This window comes from Seriola lalandi, unplaced genomic scaffold (genome assembly GCF_002814215.2).
Source record: "Seriola lalandi dorsalis isolate HSWRI2012SDOR001 ecotype SW California unplaced genomic scaffold, Sedor1 jcf7180002054246, whole genome shotgun sequence".
NCBI lineage: Eukaryota > Metazoa > Chordata > Actinopteri > Carangiformes > Carangidae > Seriola > Seriola lalandi.
In genome coordinates, this window is record NW_019524799.1 from 110,858 (window position 1) to 131,336 (window position 20,479).

Sequence of the window (20,479 nt, forward strand, 5' to 3'; positions counted from 1 at the left end):
GTCCTGTTTCCTCCCTGTCTCTCCTTCTTTCCTCTTCCTTTAGGGCTGCTTTGTGGCCTGGCTGAGTGTTAAAGATGCCGAACCTTAAACCTTTCATCCTGCAGAGGAAGCGGCAGCAACAGGAACTGGCAGCCGCTCACACATCCACAAAGACAAGCTGAAACAAAGTCTAAGCCTTCGCTGAGGAAACTGTGTCTTTTTTGTAGCTTTGGTTGAGAAAAGTAACACCCACAAGATACTGTATAACCTCATTGGTATTCTTGCCAGTTTACTTTACAAAATCATTCTCCGAGGAATTTCCTTGCAACTAAGATAGTTGTATTAACTAATTACAATTAAAATTCATGTGAGGGATTCACACAGTTTCACTCAGGAATAGCATTTAGTGGGGGGGTGGGTGGTCTCTGAGAAGGGGTGATTATTTTTATATACACAATAAGACAGAAGGGAGAGATTTCACCACACCTCCAGAGTGCTCCTCCAAATAATTTTTCTAATTAAAGAAGAGCAGTAAATAACAAACACATGAAATGTAATTTGTGAGGCTGGTGGTGAGTGAAGTGGAGTTTGCTGTGCTGAATGTTCTAATTAGTGTGCGGGTAAATGATAGTGCCCCTTCACTGGGCACACACTATAGGGGTTGGATGGGTGAGGGGCAGAGAGAGAAAGATGGAGTCTGTAAAGTCGACAACGACAGAAATACAGCCCGCAGTGTTTTTACTGTCTTTCTTCTCTTTTGGTTTAACTTCAAATCCCATTCTCCTTATCCCCCTCTCTCTATTTCCTTCTGTTTTTTTGTTTGTTTTTTTGCACTTTCTTTCTCTTTTTTTTTTTTTCACAAATCACTTTTGCTTTTTTCCACACATTTAAATCTGGTTTGATGTTGAGAGGGGCTGAGTTGATCTCCAGCGTCGCATGAGTTGGTTGACAGGGAAGCTTCCTTCACTTGAAGGAACCTGGGGCGTGTGAAACGAATACAGGCTGTATGTACTTTTTGTGCACACACACACACACACACACACACACACACACACACACGCACACGCACACACACACACACACACACAGATGACATTTTACATTTAGGTGAAGCGAATCTCAAGATTTGCAGCTTCTAACTGTAAGATGACAAATGTAGCATTTTATTATAGATATATAGTAAAGTAGCACAGTCACTAATTGGAGCCGCAGCATTTAATACGACTAAGTTACAAATTATGAATCTCATTCCTCTCATTATCACTTTCCCTTCCTTTTGTGAACAGACCTGAGTCTGTTTATCAAAAGTCGCCTTTGTACCTCCAGTGCCGGGCGAGCGGACTTCTCCCCAGATCTATTTTAAACAAGACGGGAGACATCAGAGGTGGTTTCACTCACATGAAACCCCACAGATGCAAATCTTTCTCTTCTTTTCAAACCTCATACGCAATCGCGTTGACTCTCTATCTGCTGCATCTGTTGCACTCAATATTCCACTGCACATTACATACACCGCATGCAATTTGCTCTTTCCAAAGGTGAATTGGATGATTTTTTTTTTTTTTTTTTTTTGCCAGGAGATTCCCAGAGGGGGATCCAGCCGCAGACCACAGAGTGCTGGAGCAAAATGGAGGCTAACATTCAAAGGGCAGGGAGTCCGAACTTGCTGCTGGTTTGGGTATTTTTTTTCTCTCTTTTTAATTAAAGTCTCATAAGTAATAGAACATTTTAGCCTCTGACCTACCCTACACATTGTTTATACTTTAAATTCTTTCCCAAATTATTAGTCCCAAACTACCCACAGCGTAACATTTTAGCTTAATTTCCCTCATTGTTTCAGATACGAACATCACAACAGTGAATGTTTTCTTGCATTTATTAATTTATTTTGGGAAAAATATACAGTCTTTTATTTTCATGAGGCTTCTCTGCTGCATTGCCACATATATATCTTTATAATAACAACATATCAAATAACAATGTGAAAACAATGTGACAATGGGAGGGAGGCTGCTCGTAGTGATGAACCTTACAAGTATCACCACAAGCAGAATTATCACCTGCAGCTCCCCTCAGCTTTACAGAGTTTTATTGTGAGTTTCAGATCATCATTTAGTTTACTGGCTGAAATTTACTGTTTAGGTTCACTCTCACTGCTCTCATAGCATCGTTTGCAGTCGCAGCAGTCAAGCTGTTTCCAGCAAAAGAGCTCTATAAACCCACTGTACACTACCTGCTCAGCAGAGAGACACAGTTTGCAACCAGCTGAAGAACACACTGAAGTATTTAGCAGCTAAAGAGCCAGATATTTCCCTCAGGAGAACAGAAACAGAGATAATAGAGTGAGAATATTGGACTTACATTAACTAGGCGCTCAGAAACTCGACTTCAAATGAATGATAATGTTGCTCCATTACTGCTGTTGCTGTACAACTATTTTTCTCATAAGTTCACCATATCAACATAAAAGGTGATGATGTGTTATTGTGTTCACAACTTGTTTCCACTGTACCCACGAGGCCAAAAAAAATCAGTTAATGCAAGTTTAGGCAAACAGGGGAATAATGTGACTTCAGCTCTTTATTGTATTAAACAGACTAATGTACTCTATGAGGCCAGCCGTTAAAGCTGCTCTAATTAATATTTTTATATTAACAATGGATTGAATTACTATTTCAACACGGCCGTGAATTATCACCCAACTGAAGTTCCTCCCAGCTCTACAGAGCGTTTTAGCATCTTTCATGTAATTGTTTTGGTTCACTCTCATCAAACCTGTTTCCAGATGCAGCAGGTAGCTGTTTTCAGCAAAAGGGCTCTAAAAACCAACTGTACGTTACATGACCAGCACCAAATGGCAGGGAAACACAGTTAGCAAGTAGCTGGTGAACATGGTGGAGCATCTGTGTGTGTAGGCTGAAATGCAAAACATTTAAGCTCTGCTCTTTCATCTGCACACACAGTTAGCCAGGCCTCGCCATTCATTTGTGATAACCAAGTTTCTCACTGTGCCTGACTACAATAGTAAACTGACAACATGACGTTAGGCCGCTGGAAAAGGCGCCGAATGGAGCGGATTTAAACTTCAAATTTAATGAAAAGACGTCCCACATTCACATTCTCTATTCCCTGCTGGGAATTGTGGCTGCTTATTCTAATATAAACACTAATGTCGGCATATACTGTGTCTATACTATACACACATAATTACTACCTTTTAAAAAAAGCTGATTTACAACCTTCTATATTTTCAACATGTTATAATGTACATACAACTGAATAATGACCCAATCTGGCTTAGTATCCTCTATCTGCAGCATGAACTCCAATTACCAGCGAGATTCCACTGAATCTACAAAATAGTCACCAAATAATAATTTGTGTATTCCCTCGCTGTTTTCATCCTTATTTTTCAGTTATTTTAAAGATTATATTCCCAGAGGCCTTCCTCTGCAATTATTCAGCAAATCTCTGCCTCTTCTTCACAATTTCTGTAACATTCAGTGGGAGAATAAAACCTGTTTCTCAACGGATGACACCACCCACATCAATTTACTCCTCTGTGGCTATGTTGTGATGTCCATCCTGTAATAAGCGACGATAATTAGAAGAAAACTGTATGAATGTTTGACCTAAGATAATTAGAAAGTTTGCAGGCTTGGCAGCAGGAATCAGCAGTGGGATAATGAATCATAAAATGGTTCATTACTGCGCTCAGGGAACACTCTCAATCTCAATAAACGGACATGGGGCCTAGCAGACAAATCAAACCAGGACGCATACACCGCCTCATTTAGCTGCTGAAAGGATCACAATAAAAAAATGTGAAAAAAAAAAATATTTTTTTGCTCTAAATGGTTGCTATTATTAAAGTGTCTCTTCTCCTTCGTTCCCCTCTCACCCCTTCTGCTTCTATCTATCCCTCTATCTGTGCCTTTCTCTCAGTCCATCTCTAAGGACACACATTTTGATGTGACTGGCAATTCAAGCTTCCATTTGCTGGAAAACAGTCAATTTGTTCAGTGCATTAACAATGTGTACAAATCTAAGCAAGCTCCTCCAACCACATAAAGTGCTAATAAACAACACTTGAGAATTTCACAATAACTGTTGAACATTATGCTGTACTTTGGACTGTGGTCCATTCTTCCTACAGTTTTCTTTTCTCTGCCTTTTCCTCTGGCCTCCCCCTGAGGAGCGAGCGCTGAATCTACCCACTCACACTGCTTCTCTTCTGCTAATCCTATACCCACAGATATACTGTAGATCCAGACCTCTCCAGACCCAAAAGGACAACAATCCGCCCACGTCCGTTTCCTCAGACATCCTCTCCAAGGCACCCTGCAGGCTCCCACTGATGGGACCGGAGCAGAACACCTCACATAGATAATCATCCACTTCCACCAACTCTCTAAAGCTATTGATGTATTGATGTAAATTTCTGTAAAATAAGTTAGTTAAAAACATTGCTCCTCTGATTCAGCATTGCACTTCTATGACATTGTCAAGTTTTAAAAAATGGATAAAAATCAATGCAGCAAAACCACAGATATTGTCTTTTTTACTCCATGCATTCTTATACCTGGTGCCTACATTACCCACAAGGCAACTCGCCTGCTGAGAGTTGGATCCGAGATTCGAATGTGTTGTGCTAGAAGTGGCTAATGTAACCTCGAGCCTCTAGCCTCAAACAGGGGTAGGGAGCAGGCTACAGACGTCTGCTATGCTCACTACTTTCTAACACCACAACCAATGATTTTCCTCATTTTTAGACCCAACAGATGCCGACTCAAGTGATATCTCTTGAGGCAAGTTATCAGATTTCACGCAGCTCCCTCTGGAGCCACAGAAGCCTTTATACAATTTTATTCACATACTGTGTGCCGCAGTACTTCCCAAGACCTGTTAACACTTTGATGTGTAAAATCTGACTTCGCCTTTAACTTGCATTGCACATTCAGCATCTCAAGATGTTTCTAATTTCTATATTTGCGTTCAGGACATTTGGTGTGGTGATAAAGCGTCTTTAAGAATTACTGTACATTTGGGCAGCAACATGGTTTTCAACACTGTTTATTTATCATCAACGCCTGAAACACAGCACACATGTTCATAATGGAGTTGGCACAAAATCTGCAGTTGGCAATCTCAGCACAGCAGACTGCGCAATGGGAGCTAACTAAACAACATCAACAGTAAACATTTTCCACAGAACAGAAGTGAAAAAAAAAACTAATTCCATGAACTGTACCACTCTACTCCTCTAGTCTCCACCAGGCTCAATCAAGAGGCCTTTATTCTCTGACTCATATCTTCAGACAGGGGAACCAAGACTGGCACAAAATGGCTCCGGGAACAATGTACAAGCCTGATTGCTCTATTGTGAGTTAGCTGTGGCCTTTGACATCTCCTCCTGAACCAAGAGTGTCTAATTCAGACAAGATTTGTCTGGAGACACAGCTGGAGGGCATTGTTACAGACAGGTGCCATACACAGCCTGTTCAACAAAGAAGGCAAAGAGCTAGACAATAACAGACAGAAAAAAATTGCCACTGTGAAAATGGATGTCTGTCTGCACATGCTCTGGTTTTTGAGCCGTTAAAGCGGCAGGCAGAAAGTGTCCAAAAGGTTAGAGGTGGGTAACAGAAGGAACATGCCAAGCAAAATCAGAGTCCCAGAAGGTACACGTGTTCCCTTTTGTCCATTTGGCAGGTGCAGATTAAGGAGGGTGTTATATTCACAGGGCAGCGCAGTGCCAGGCAGGAAGGGCAGGGTCCATGAGCGAGGGAGCCAATGCCCACGCAGGAAAAAAAAACCCCAAAAAAACGGTACAAATCTGGCGTGAGAGAGTCTGTCATCTAAAATCATGTTAGTGCGCTTAAGTGCTGGGCGATATAAAAGAATGGAGAGATTGAGCTAACGTACTGAGAGAGAGAGGGGAGAGGTCAAGTCAAAACAAAAGACATCTCTCCATGACCCAGAGGTATCTATGAAAACCAAGAGGAGACATTTTGGTACGTGCATGATACAAGTTAAGGCAGTGGCAACAGTCCCTGTATATATATACATATATATATATATTTTAGAAATTCCTGATCTCACTACTATTTTGCAATCTGCTTACATGAGAACAACCATTACCACAGAATCAACTGATGTAAATATCACCACCAGGTTGCATACCAAACAAATTTGTATTTTTTTGGCTTAGCCCTGCACATGTTAACATGCTTTAAAGACCCAGTAAAATAATCAATACATTATGCAATACAATTTTTGTGTGTCCTTTTGTTAAATGTTATTTCTTGGTGTGTGTCAAACGTTGAATTATTTTTGATGACTCATTTCGCACTCACATAAATTCATCCAATCAAATGTGACATGAGCTGACCAGTTAACTCCTCCTATCATATAAAACTGCATTTGAGCTTTAAGCGTAAGTGACATCATGGGCTCTGCGGCGTGTTTTAAGATATCAGTTGCCAAAAACCTTTCCACAATAACATGGCTGAGGTCTACTGAATTGACTCTGCAGTAGGAACCTAACAACAGAGGTGAGGGAACTTACTTTTTACTAATCCAGTCAAATCCTTCAACAATTTGATAAAATCTTTCTGGGGACGATACTTCCCCTATGAATTCTGTTTCAGTCAGAAATATGTTACATTATGTTACTATAGCTACAGACACTCTAACTGCTGTTTCACTGACCTTTAATGTAACCTCAGCTAAGGTCAAGGTCTGTCAGTTTTTCATGACCATATTGTTACTTGCTACATGCTTTTAAAAACCATTTTCTGAGCGGTTATTGATTTGTCTGTGTGTAATACAAAAGTATTTATTTAACTGTAATAGTGTCTAATTTAGTGCATGAATTCAACAATTTAATGGTGTAAATTGGTGAATATTATGTAGTGCCACACACTCACCAGAAAAAAAATAAAGGAAAAAAACATTCTTGAGTACTTACAGCCTTTGTATATGTCTGTAGGAATCTGGACCGCACTGGAGGAGTAGTTGACCTTGTTTTTAAAGTTGGGATCGTCCACAAACTCCAGCTCCAAAGAGGTTGTGGTCTCCAGCGGGTTCTCTTCTTCTCCGTCCTCCGTCTGCACACACACACACGCACACACACACACGCACATACACACGCAAATCTGAGTGAGCATTCAAATAAAAATAAGTGGATAGAAAAACGGGGAAAACATGCAAATATGGTACCGCATTCTGTCATTTCCCATATTGTGGCTTTGCAGCGCCCGTCTGGGGCTCTGGTACATACAGTATATCGTCTCGCTTTCTGGTTCACATGGAAAGTCACACAGAATTTGGATAATATTAAGCACAAAAATAGTAATTATTCTGCCTTTTGTCTGCCTTCAGATTTAGGCGGTACTATTCTCTCCTTCTCATCAGAGAACAGCAGCAGGTATCAGAGCAGACACCAAACAGAGAGACTCATTAGTCCCCGACATGACTATCACAGACACATGAGGTGCCATACAAATTAACCCCAACAATAACTAGCAACCAACACCACTTAATCACTGTATAGTCTCCCACCCATTCCAATGATAGCAGGTTTCATAACAGACCGTTTCTTCTCTCTCGCTTGCTAGTGTTTAACAAAACAAAACAAAACAAACAAAAAATTTAAAATTAAAAAAAAATTTAAAAAACAGGCTAATACTAATATTTCTAAAATGTGTTGACTTTTTTTCATGCTCTCAGTCTGGCCATTGTACATGATGAGAAAGCCTGACACACATTTTGCATTAGAAAGTGTCAGATATCAAAGAAAGCCAGAAGATAAAAAGGCAAAACTGACATTTAAGCTTTTTATCTTGATAAGTTATCAATCGAGTACAATCTGTGCCTGTTCCCACAGGAGGAAGTGATTGAGGGATGTGGAGAGAAAAAAAAAAAGGCAGCAAGATATAACCCCACTCTCTGGCCCAGTTTATTGGCTTATTCTTGATCAGATTTCAGTGCGAACGCTTACGAGCGATCACTAAAAATCCCTGTTAGCTACATCCTTAGAAAACAGCATGTAGCATAAGTGCCGTGGTCACATTTACACAACAACATTCAAAAATTAAAATGTACGAGTTTGTTTTATAAATGACCTCTTTGTTAAATAAACACAATTTCACTGATGTGTGCTCATGCACCAAGCTCTTTGATACCCTGCCATACAGAAGTAGCCCTTAGCACAGTCTGGCATCACGGTTCTATCATTCTTCCTTTATTAGTCACCCTTCATTAGCCTTCATTCACTGAATATTTGTAAAACAAAACTCATATCTCTGATGATTTCTCATGCATCCCCGCCTGCTGAAAAGCGAATTTGACTTCAAAATAAATCTTTTGAGTGTATCAAATATGCGGCTGCAACATAAACTTCTCATTTTAATAAAGCAGCATAGGTTAACTGGATCTGACATGATAAAAACTGTTTGTTTTTTTTGAGAAATTAAATCAAAACCCCATGTCCATGGCAGAAACTGATTGATGGGCCTATTAAAATGCAATTACAAGCTGTTGGGTGGGATGAGCCGGGGGATAGTTGTGTTGAAGTCCCATTGAAAGTCAACATAAGAAACAATTCAGTGCTGTAACAGAGATCTCTCATTTCTACAACTCTTATAACATAAAAGTGCAGGAGAGATGTGAAGTTAATTTGTCAGGATAGATGAATATGTTGTGAGTGACCTGACATTCAGCACATGAATTATTTCTTAAACGCAGATGATTCCAAATATTATACTTGGTGAAGCCTCATCAAATTAAATGTTCAGCAAAAGCAGTTATTAATCTTTGTTAACATTAAATCTGAGGGCATCTTAGGAACGACAAAAGTTATTTATTTTAAGGAGAAATAAATATTTTCTAGTCAAGGTTTTAAAAATAACCAAGGCTGTAATGAAAGTAAATGTAGAGCTTGCCAAGCTTGTTAAAAATACCGGTGAGTATGACCATTAGTATTACATTTTCTAAAATAAAAAGGCTGAGCAGTAGCACAGGGCTGTCTTGGCTGTCTGCTATGGTGCTGTAGCACATCTCTTCATTTTTTATGTCAAAAGCAGGAGGTGCTTCGTTAGCCAACAAACTTTTTTTTTATGAGAGTTCGTCAGACAGCTCGTTCAGATGAGTGAGAGGCAAGATCTTGTCTAACTGATATCTTAGTTTTATTGGAAATGGTCATTACGTGCAGTGACGTTTATAGAAATGATTGGTTTTAATTAGTTTTACTCTGGGAGCCTGATGGGACAAGCCTGGCCGCCTCCTGTTTTTAGTCTACACCTCCGGGACCTGACCTGAGGCTTCAGTCTGGCACACTCCACACTCCCGTCATACTCCGTGCTCATTCAAAAAGAAAATGAGTCACCATCAGTTAACCAATGTAATAAAGGTGGTAGTATGATCTTCTCTTGTTCTAATTCAATATGGATGTTGTAGTTGTTTGTAATTGACATTGCTGTGGTAGACATACAGAGCTTCTAGTACTTGGATTAATGTTGGTTTAGTACAGATTTGTTGACACAGTAAAGAGATTTCACAGAATGACTATCCATTAATATTAAACCTGATTAGGTTAGGGATGCTGGCTTTTCAACTGTGAGGTTGAGGTGTTTGTGTATCACTCAGTCTGACACTAATTCTGTCAATGTCGGGCAGGGAGGTTCTTTTTTTTTTCCCTTCTTTCTTCAGAAGAGCCCAATCATAATTAACCAAAGCAGCGTCTAATTAGGAGCGGAATAAATCCACGCAGGAAAGACTGATTGGTTCATTTTCTTCAACCATCCACCACCTGTTTTGCTCGATTCATTACCCAATTTGTTAATTTTAACTCCCTGTTCTAAAGGTTTAATTAAAGGCTGAAGAGGCCAGAGATGACATTTTGAAGATTCTTTAATTACCGCCTTCAGCCAACCAGGGCTAACCTGAAGGCTGTCACTTATGACCCTGTGTGTGTTTGTTCGTGTTTGTGTGTGTATGTGTGTGGGAGTGGGTGTTTACGTGAAAGAGCGCAGGAAGAAAGCCTGGCTCTTTTACCAAACGAGGATTCCTTCAGAAGGAATAACATTACATTTGGTAAATAGCTGCTTTTGAGATATTGTAATCTGCCGCAAAAGAAAAACAAAGCAACAAAAATATTTTCGATTTTGACTTAATATAACAATAATCAGAGTTGTAATAATGTATTTGATGGTTGTCCTCAAAGTAAATTACTACCTAGGGACATGACTAACAATATTTTTCTACCAGACAGTATTGCAGTGAAAGTGGGATCATGCAGACCAAAGAATATTTGCATTTCCACACAGGGTGCTTTCTCTGCTCTCTGTTGAAGCACACCTTATAATCTTTTATGGGGGACGAGGTGTGTGTGTGTGTGTGTGTGTGTGTGTGTGTGTGTGTGTGGGGGGCTAATCTTGTCTGTTTTTGCAGGAAATACATGCATTTGAACCAGTGGTCAAAAAGACATAATACTGTTGTACTTGCTGAAACCAGGACAGTCCGAATATATACAAAGAACCTAAAAGAAAGTGCTAATGTATGTATTTGTATACAACTGAAAGTGGCAAATAAAATGCTGGAATCAATATTAGACAGATTTTGGCCTCGAGCAGTTCTGACTTTTAGATTATCACACTGCTCTTTTATATCAGGGTACAGTGACAAGTGGAGACATTAACAGGGTGTGGAGTACAGGACAGGGAACAGAGGAGACAAGGCTCGGATAAGAGAGCCTACCAATCACTTACCTTTCGTGAAACTGAATTCTCATCATATCTCCCTCATAGTAAAGAGTTTTCACTCCAGCGATAGTACCTTAATTGAAATGGGTCATCATGGGAGGAATCAAGATTCAGATAGGGGAGTACTGGTGGGCCACTGTTGGGGTTGCAGGGATGAGGAATGACCTCTGCCTGACCTTCGCCACTGTCTTTGGGAGGGTGTGGGGTTGGTAAAGTGGGGGTCAGGGGGTGTGTCACTGGCTCGGCCTCGGTGTGTGCCATGTTAATGATGACCGATGTTCTCCAATTAGATGTGCTGACAGGCCCTAAAGCGCTGTGTCATTAATCACAGAAGTGGTGTGCACAAAGAGAAAATCACACCGTGATTTATTGCTCCTTCGCCTCCCTTTCTCACTCTCTTCCCCTCTCTATCTCACTCTCTTCCCATCTTTTTGTGCTTTGGTGATCTAGGGGGGTTTCTTGCACTCCTCCATGAAACTTAATCAATCAGCGGGCACAGGCTCTGAGTGTGACCTATCCTGAGGAGGAACTGGAGGTTGCAGCCAGAGTGGTGAGAGAGACCAGTGACTTGCAGGGCTTTTCTGGATGAAACTGCATTTCCCAGCCTGCAGGCCTTTCTCTGAATGTCATTCGTATTCTTCAGTATGAATGACAGGCATTATATAAATTGTGTCCTAGTACATGAAAGCGCGATATGGCTTGTGTATTGTGTAAGGTGTCTTGATGGACGCAGAGGTCTGACAACCCTGAAGTTCAGGTCCGCAGTTGACACGGTTAGGGTCCGTGAGGAAAAGGAGAAGGAGAAAACTCTGGAAATTAGACCGGGGGAGGACAGCTGAAGTCACTGTCACATGCACGTCGGCCTTCTCCTGCTCTGTCACACTAACTCACCATAAAGCAGTGTCACCTCACTAACACACACAGACAGCCCAGGGGCCTGTGACCGGAGGCGGTGGCAGTGGTGGTGGTGGTGGTGGCGGTGGGGGAGGGGCATCAACACCGAGGAGGCCAGGAGGGGGAGGGTTGGGGTGGGGTTGCAGGAAAGGGTGGCAGGGATAGGAAGTGGAGTGGGTAGGATTCGGGGGGGTTTAAGGCAGGCAGACGGGGGAGTGCGAAGCAGTCCATACTGTACTCACATAGTCTGAATCCGCTTTGGAATCGTAGTATGAAATGGCATTCTCCTGTGCAGAAAAGAAAAGTGAAAAGACAGGTGATGAGAGAAGATATAGCAGCGCCTGTAACAGCCCCGTCTCTTCGTGGTGGTAAGCTAGAGAAAGTCATGGTTATATTCCATCACACCGTTCAGCATGAGAATATAATCAGCATCACAGAACACAGGAGGAGTAGTGTGATGTGGAATGACAGTCATGAAAAGGCGAGCAGATAGCTGTAGAGATACTAAAGGATGTAATGCATCTGCGCAATGCTATTGTCAATAAGATGCAATGTATGTGGCACATGTTCGAACTTGTGTTTACAACACCGTCGGAACATCTTCATGTGTTGTGGAGAACTGTTAAAGAAAATGTCTGCGTTTGCGTGGCGTATGAACTCAGATGTATCATGGAGTAAAGTGGGTTGCGAGTGAGAGAAGAATAAACTCAAAATATTACTCTCTCTGGGAGTCTTATCAACCTCAGCTGGATGTGTTTTCTCAGCTCTCACAGGAGGAGAGAAAGAGAAAAAGAAAAGAAGAAAAGGAAGAAGAAAAAAGAATGTAAATTTATGCCATTGTCTTACTCTATTTTGCTCTAATTACTGACTAAATTTTCCAGTCACCGGCTGAAGCCCCAGACCAACCACCAACCTCCTGGTCTTTACCCCGAGCAAGACCCCCTGTTAGCCTCCCTGCCGTCCTCTTCTCCTTTGAACTGTTGTCCTTATCTCGTGTAGAGGCAGGTGTGAGGGCGGGCAGGGGCTGCGTGGAGCGAGCAGCGTCCGTGGGGCACTGCCTCATTATCATGAGGAGGCTGGCTGAGGATGCGCTCTCAAGGGCACTACAGTGACTGACTCGCCCTCACTGGAAGAGCTGTGGTCATGGTCTGCTGAGGGAGAGCGTCTGACGGGGAAAGAGCGAGTCTTCTGTGCAGGTACAGTGGGTCTTACACACTGCCTCACTCAGCTTGACGTTGCTCCGTCAATATCTGTTTGTCTCTTGCTCGCTTTCACCTTTTTGCTCTTCACAGTATTTCCTCTGTCTCCTGCTGCCACAAACACACAATCTCTGCATTTGTTTAACTCGTGCAGAAACACACACACACACACACATGCACACACACACACACAGACACGCACACGCACGCACGCACGCACGCACGCACGCACGCACGCACGCACACACACACACACACCTATATGCACAAGTATTTTCTTTCTCTGTCAGCCCCCAATCTTTCTTGCAGTTCCCTTCGGCGTGAGAGCCTCTCTGTATACCACGACCGGGTTCTTGGCCGGCCTCCAGTGCTAATCTGAGAGTCAGTCATCAGCTCAGTTCAGTCCTTAACAACTCACCAAAGAAACACAGCATAATGAAAACTCTCGCTGACACCAAACATGGGGCTGGCCAGCCTGGACGCAGCTGGTGTCTTTGGGAAATGAGAGTGGACAAGATAGAGGAGAAGCACAATTTGCCCCCCACCCCCTTGACACATCCCCTCTCAACTTACCGGCACTTGTTCTTTCCCTCCCAAACTCTGTAAGAGAGAGCAGGAAGTGAGGATGGAAAGAAAGGTGCAGAGGGAAGAGATCAGAGCGGTTCGTTCAGGGAGCACATTGGGTTAAGTTGGAGGGTTAGGATGGAGGCTGAGGTTGGGGCGATATGAAGGGATGAATTGAGAGGAGAGAGATGGGTGGTGGTGGTGGTGGTGACGGTGGGTGCAGTGGGGAAAGAGCTGCCAGGGCTAAAAATAGCCCGTGCCTCTGCAGAGGGAGAAGAGAAAGAGAGGGAGAGAGACTGTGGCAGAGCAACAGTGTTGTTGTGTCTGCCAGCAGGATTGATCTGGAGCCCAGTCCTGCTCAGACTGGTCCCTCACTTCTAAAGAGTTTACTCGCACTACTGCGGCATTACAACTCATTATTCAGGATTGTTTTCTGTAAATAAACGCTTGGTTCCTTGCACCCAAGGGACACTGTCCAGCAGCTTTACTCAAACAAACAATACACTCAAAAAAATATACCACACATTACTGCAGACAGACTTCAGTTTGGAGTCCAACACTATAGCACCCTTGCTTACACTTGTTCACTGCATTGTTATTTTGTATATCCATCATAGCAGCTAAAAAAAAAAATATATATATATATATATATATATATATATATATACAGACAGGTGATAAATAAAAGAAAAGACTGAATAAATAAGTGGAAAACATACACATAAATGCACAGGGCACTCTAAAAAATTATGTGAATAATCCATGTATTCTACAGCCTTTGCAGTTAAAAGATCTCAAGTCGATTAAATACGTCCATGAGATTTTATAGTTATTTAGAAGCGTTAGACAATCAGTGCGCCAGCGAATATTGTAGCTGCGGTAGTGGCTACTGGTGCCAGACACCTTTCTAAGACATTTTATGTTGGCTTTTCCTTCTATTTGTCACATATCTGTACTAGTAATGTCATTGGTATCATGTCTGTTTGCACAGCTGGACAGCCGTGTTTACCTTCCTGCACCGTCACCCTGTGCATATCAATCCCGCTGAACCTGCACCATGTACATACAGTGATCACCGCTTACAATAAAACTTCAGTATTAGCAGCATTAGTTGAAGTATTACACATAACGCCTCCTTGTGCGACTGTCTTACCACTCTTAGTCCACAGATTTAGCGATCATAAGCGGTATATTAACATTTAATAACTGGGCTACATTATGATGTAGTTGTTAGCAGATGTAACTGTTGTCAGCGATTACAACTTCTCCTGTTCTATATTTTAATTCTTTATCTGTTTATACATCACCTTCATTTACAGTTGTTGACAAATACATTAATAAAGACTTACAACTGTGCACAACCACAGTATTTCTGATTAAATTAATAATCTCTGTGTAAACACTACCGCTTCCACTCAGATTACATATAAATTGTAATCGAACTTACTTGAACGTACTTGAATTGGGATAAAGTTGTTGTCTCTTGCAATATGATGGAAATAAAACCTCTCAACATAATTATGCGAGCGCCTAGAGTTACAACGATTCTACTCATGAACACAACAACATCCGACCACATGATCTGAGACACACCGCACACACAAGCACAGAAAAGGTGGCTCCAATGTGGACGAGTCCTAGGCCAGCAGGACCCTCTGAGCAGCCCCCCCAGGGTTGCACGGCCATCTGCTGCGGCTGGTCATAGGTCTCTATGGGCTCAGGCTCTGGGTTAAACACACATCTGATACAACACCATGCCAGCAATTATCCCACACTCATCTCTCTCTGGGACCTGTGCGCCCGGACACACATACACATATATAATACATAACCTTATTCTTACAGACACTCATATACAGCATGTACGCACTTGTGAATATATATACAGAGTGAGTGTGCGTAGAAGTCCGTGCCTACACACTCACACAACAGATGCACACACTGAAACACACAAAGTCTGAGAAATTCCCACTGACACAAAGTGCTATCAGTAAATTAAATCTATCATGCTGAGTGGACCAACAAATTCCAAACAGGAGACAAACACTGAGGTCAGGTGATGATCTCCAGCCCCTCCCTTACATCAATCTTCCTCCGCTCGTCTCCTACCCTCCCTCCTCTCCTCACCCTTATCTCGATCTGCTTCCTCCCTCCTCCCTTTGCCCCATCTCTCCTCCTCCTCCTCCTCCCTGCCCTGCCTTATCTTCATCTTTCCCAATCTCTCTATCCTCAATACCAGCCTCCTCTTGCCAATTTCAGATTTCAGCAAAAGCAACGGCGCGTAGGTTAGATGCCTACTGTTGCTATAGAAACCGCCCCTCTGCTCTAGATTACAATGTGACTTTGTCTCCTTGCCAGGGCTACAATGTCTGCTCGTTTTTATGTCTGACCAGATGCAGGCCTGCCTATCTTTTGTTTGTCTGTACGCCTGTCAGTCTCTCTGACTATGAGGTTGTTCTTCTGCCAGCATGTTTCATGTCATTGGTATGCACATATTATTTTAATGTCATCTTTTTGCTTGCAGTTACATATTTCAAACTTCAAAATCTTCCTTGCGAGTAAATGTCAGAGCCTTTAAAGTCCAAAATTTTATCATATGTGAAGAGGACCTTGAGAGATGATTTATCCCGTAAAGCACAGAATAACAATACGACTGAAAAATGGCTTGTACATACCAAACGCTGTCATATGGAGGGCTACATGTTATGACTGAGTGTGGTCGTTGGAACTAAATCTTTTGAATTTGAATCTGTGAGCTCTCTCAATGGGCTGGCTGAGACAGGTTGACATTTGAGTGTGAGACAAGCGCTCCATCATGGGTGGGGACAGATTACAGTCATATTCATATCTCCTCTGGACACCTGCTAATGATTTTATAATTACAGAACACACTCTGTGCCTCTGCCGTGCCCTGGGGTGTGCACACAAGCATGCAGAAAAACGCGCACGCACACACACACACACACACACACACACACACACACACACACACACACACACACACACACACACACAAACTGCTCACTTAGTATGAAAATGCAACCAGAATAAAGAAGGAACTAGTATTACTGCCTCATGTTTCTCAGGTTGCAGTTTACATCGCTGTCCAGACTCAGACAATATATGCAGTGAAGTACGTCCTCCCATATGTGCATCCAAGGGAAGCGACTTAATGAAAGGTATTACGTGTATTTTGTCAGAATTAGCATATGAGTCCTTTAGTTGTCTCTACCTGTCCCTCCCTCTGTCTCTCAATTTCCACAGTGTCCACATATCCCATCTCTGGATGTCAAACGGTATGAACTCTAGACATTGGAACTAGATAAACACTAGGCCATATTAGCTGGTGAGACCTCTACTATAACTAGAGGGAATGCAATTCTCCAGACTGAGCACATACTTTGACCCCGGTGCACAGACGACACACAAGTGCATTACGATTTACGTGTGTTAAGTAAGAAATGACTGACATCTAATTTCTTCTGCAGAATGAAATGTAAAGGAAAAATATACACAAGGGCATTCACACTAAAAGGAGAGACGTCAGAATGAAATCACAATACACCATGAAAAACTAATTTGTTCAGCTCATTTGCTTTAGTTTATATGGCCCACAGGTTTATACAAGGGTGAAAAGGTGAGTTCATGAAATATGATTTTCAAACAGTGGTGAATTAATCATAGACATGTAGAAATTTGTCAGAGATCTAAAAGCCCTTTAACCACTTTGATCTTGAACTGCAGAGGTTGCCTGTGAATAAAATATGAAACCTTGTTCTCTGGTGGTGCGGTTTTGATTCAGGGGATGTTAAATCCCTGGTGGGTGCAGGCACACTGCTTATTCACTGAAATGGGAAAAATACAGTATGTGGACAAAATTCCTCTTCCTTGTACTCACACTTTTATTCACTTCAACTGTGAGTAGCCATAATGTTTTGGCTCATTTTCGGTGTACATTTTTTAGGCTGTAGTTTGTGGTGCTGTTTAACTGTATTGTGTTTTACTGAGAAGTATTACTTCTATTTTATCCTTCGCATTTTCATCAGTAAGGGTGGATACATTTTAGAATGCAATACAGAAGTCAAAAATAACCACAAAGTGGAATAAACACCTCTGTAAAACACTTTCATCAAAAGCTGAGCCTATCAACACCCATGAATTACAGGGCTGTTGTTTGATACTGCGGTAGTTTTAGCTAGATGTATCTAAAACCTGGCCACTGTGTGTACAGCAAACACTCGATAAACTAAAGACCTGAATTTATCTTTTAAAACTGCCATGTACGCTACTTATCGTCATTATCTCCATCATCATTTTGCAGATACAGGAGCAACGAAGAGGCAACAAAAAATACATGGTTATTGGTTAAACTCAACAAATTGATCTTAGATCAATACAATATAAATGCAGGTATAGAAAAGCCTTAAAAAAAGGAAAAACTCCCCAAAATCAACTGCAACTTATTTCTTATTTAATTCATTAAAACCCTTTTTCTAATAACACAAGAGTATCTTTGTATATCGGTTATTGCAGTTGATTCTTGGGAGTCTTTATATATTATTAAAGTTTTTTTTTCCCCCCAAGTGTCCCTATCCTGAAAGAAGCCATTTGTTACACTGTCACATCACTTTGCAAATAAATGCAGACACACTGTTTGAGGTGTCTGGTCTGAAAAATGCGGCTGTTGTCTTAACCACTGAAGGTTACAAAAAAAATGCCTCTTTATAATGTCAAGTCAATAAAGAGTCAACCAGCAAACTGGAAATTAAACTGTTGGCCTGGAAGAAAGAGAGAGCGAGGGAGGGAGGGAGAGACCTACTGAGCTGGAGTGAAACTCAGATAAAGGAGTGCATGACGGAGGCCTTGGGTGGGGCTGCCTCCCTCTCCCTCGCTCTCTCATTGGCATGCTCTGCATCTCCAGGCTTTTAAGCGATTAGGGAGCTGCTGAGACCATGGCGTCCAAGCATAGCTCCATGCAGATGTTCATTTGTATGCCAATAAACAAATGTGCCCCCAGATTAAAGCTCCAATACACAGTGCAAATTCAGCAAAGTGAATGACATTCTCCATGCACATCTCATCAATGTCTTGCTCCTCTTCAGACAGAGCACCATGCCCCCTCCTAACTACACACGCACTTCAAAGACTCTCGCAAAGATAGGCAGCAAACCAAGAGATAGAATACAGGGAGAGGGAGGAGAGAGACGGAGAGAACAGTTGTGGATGAGAGAAGTCTTGATTATTAAGAAATTAAAAATATGTAATTTAAAAAATATTAAGGTTACATATTCCATGGTTATATTTCATGCCCCCAATTTCGGCAATGAATCTGCAATTTCTGCTCTTTAAATCTCTCTTTGTAAACATCCTGCAGGTCACAAAATCCTATTTTTCTCCTCTTTCCCTCCCTCTCTCTCTCTTTTTCTCTCTCTCTCTCTCTCCCATCTCTGCTGTGCTGTCTCTTTCTTTCAGAGCCTGACACTTCCCCTTGGTAAAAGCGGTTAAATCAGTCTGTGAATATTCCAGTCCTGCGATAAGGAAAGAAGGCTTTGTCCTGCTGCACTCTGGGTAATGCTGCTCTCCATTGTTGGCTGACAGGGCTCCATTGAGGAGCAGGTTTTAACGCTGATAGCATCACCACACTGCATGGACACAGTGCCAGATAAAACGCCTATCCAACATGACACATGCATGCCAATACCTCCCAAACAAGCCCTCAATCTGATCATCAGAGGAGAAGCAGGAAAGAGGTGGTGTAACACCAAATAAAGACAAATAAGATAAACAGGCCATGGCAATATTAACGCTATCATTGGATTCCAGAGGGATTTGATAAAGCAGATGCAGTTATCCACATCTAACATTTTTTACAGCATCCGTAGCTGGGGTGACCAATCACAAACAATCTGGTGCTCAGCCTGGGCCTCTCTGTCCAATCACACTGCAGCTTGCTATGACACCAGTGCTCCACTTATCTGAGCAAAATGTTTCTAGGATCCATTTTTCTTGGAACGTTGAATACAGCTTTTCATTTCACTGATGTTTTTCAGCCATTTTACCATTGTTAGTCCTTAGAGTCCTAAAGTCACCCCCCCTCCTCACAGGCTGACTGAGAGTGGCCAATCAACAATCAACGCCGGCCTAGGGAAACCTGTTATTTTCGACCCCGTAATCATTTCCATCAGATGCCTTGCTGTCCCTCACGATGATTTGAACATTCAAATGACAAAGGGGTGCCTACTTTAAGATATCTGCAGACAGGCACCAAGGACAGCAGGGACAGAATACGCCGAGCAAACACTAAAACCCTAAACAGGCATCTCTCCTCAGCCACACCTTGGCAGACTCTGCATTATCCCAGAGAAAAACATCAGACAGAAAATGTAAAGTTTTCCTAGAGACATGCCTTTTAACTGGGACAAGAAAAGATGGCACCTGGCTGCAGCTGTCAAATATGTTTAGTTTATAAAATGTATTATTATAGTGATCATGTGTTCAAATCGCTTCTTTTGGCCAACCAGCAGTGTAAAACCCAAAGATATTCAATTTATAATTATAGAAATATTGTCAAATCTGGGAAGCTGAAACCGGTCAGTGTCATTTTTAAATCATTATTGACTTAAACAATTAATCAGTCATTAAAATTGTTTTGATCAGAGTGCTCTGGTGGCCTAAAGACTTAAAGCATACACAATGAACTGCAACATCCCTGTTTCAAGTCCATTTGGGGACCACAGTTATTGTTGTTGTCATGTTATTTCCCATTCTCTGCCATCTCTCTACTGTCAGCTCTATAATCAAAAAAGAAAACAGAAGAAGAAGATGGAACAGTTTTCTATCAATGAATGAATTCATCCGCAATAATTTAAGCTCTAAGACAACATATGTTGCTGTCTACATAAAAAAAAAGGGAAAATGTACAGATAACAGAAAACTATGAGTGCCATCAGTCTATTTTTATTTCTCTTTTCTTGACCCTGCTCTGACCAGAGGGGCAAAGAGGCAGCAGGTTTACCCTTTAAAATAACATTTCATGGGTGTTGGCCATGTGTTGAAATGGGAAAATCAAGGTCTGCAGTG

General features: G+C 41.8%; 1 protein-coding gene across 2 annotated transcripts in view; it reads right to left on the reverse strand.

Annotated features, from left to right (window-relative positions):
• The window catches only part of cacna2d2a (calcium channel, voltage-dependent, alpha 2/delta subunit 2a), a 140,428-nt gene that overhangs the window by 43,218 nt on the left and 76,731 nt on the right, over positions 1-20,479 (reverse strand). The window contains exons 5-6 of one of the 2 annotated variants that reach the window (XM_023404537.2): positions 11,879-11,923; positions 6,950-7,088 (exon numbers count right to left, since the gene is read on the reverse strand). In XM_023404537.2, coding sequence (XP_023260305.1) covers positions 6,950-7,088; positions 11,879-11,923 — 184 coding nt within the window. The remainder of the gene's footprint in view (positions 1-6,949; positions 7,089-11,878; positions 11,924-20,479) is intronic. The other variant, XM_087173517.1, reaches the window with a different exon arrangement.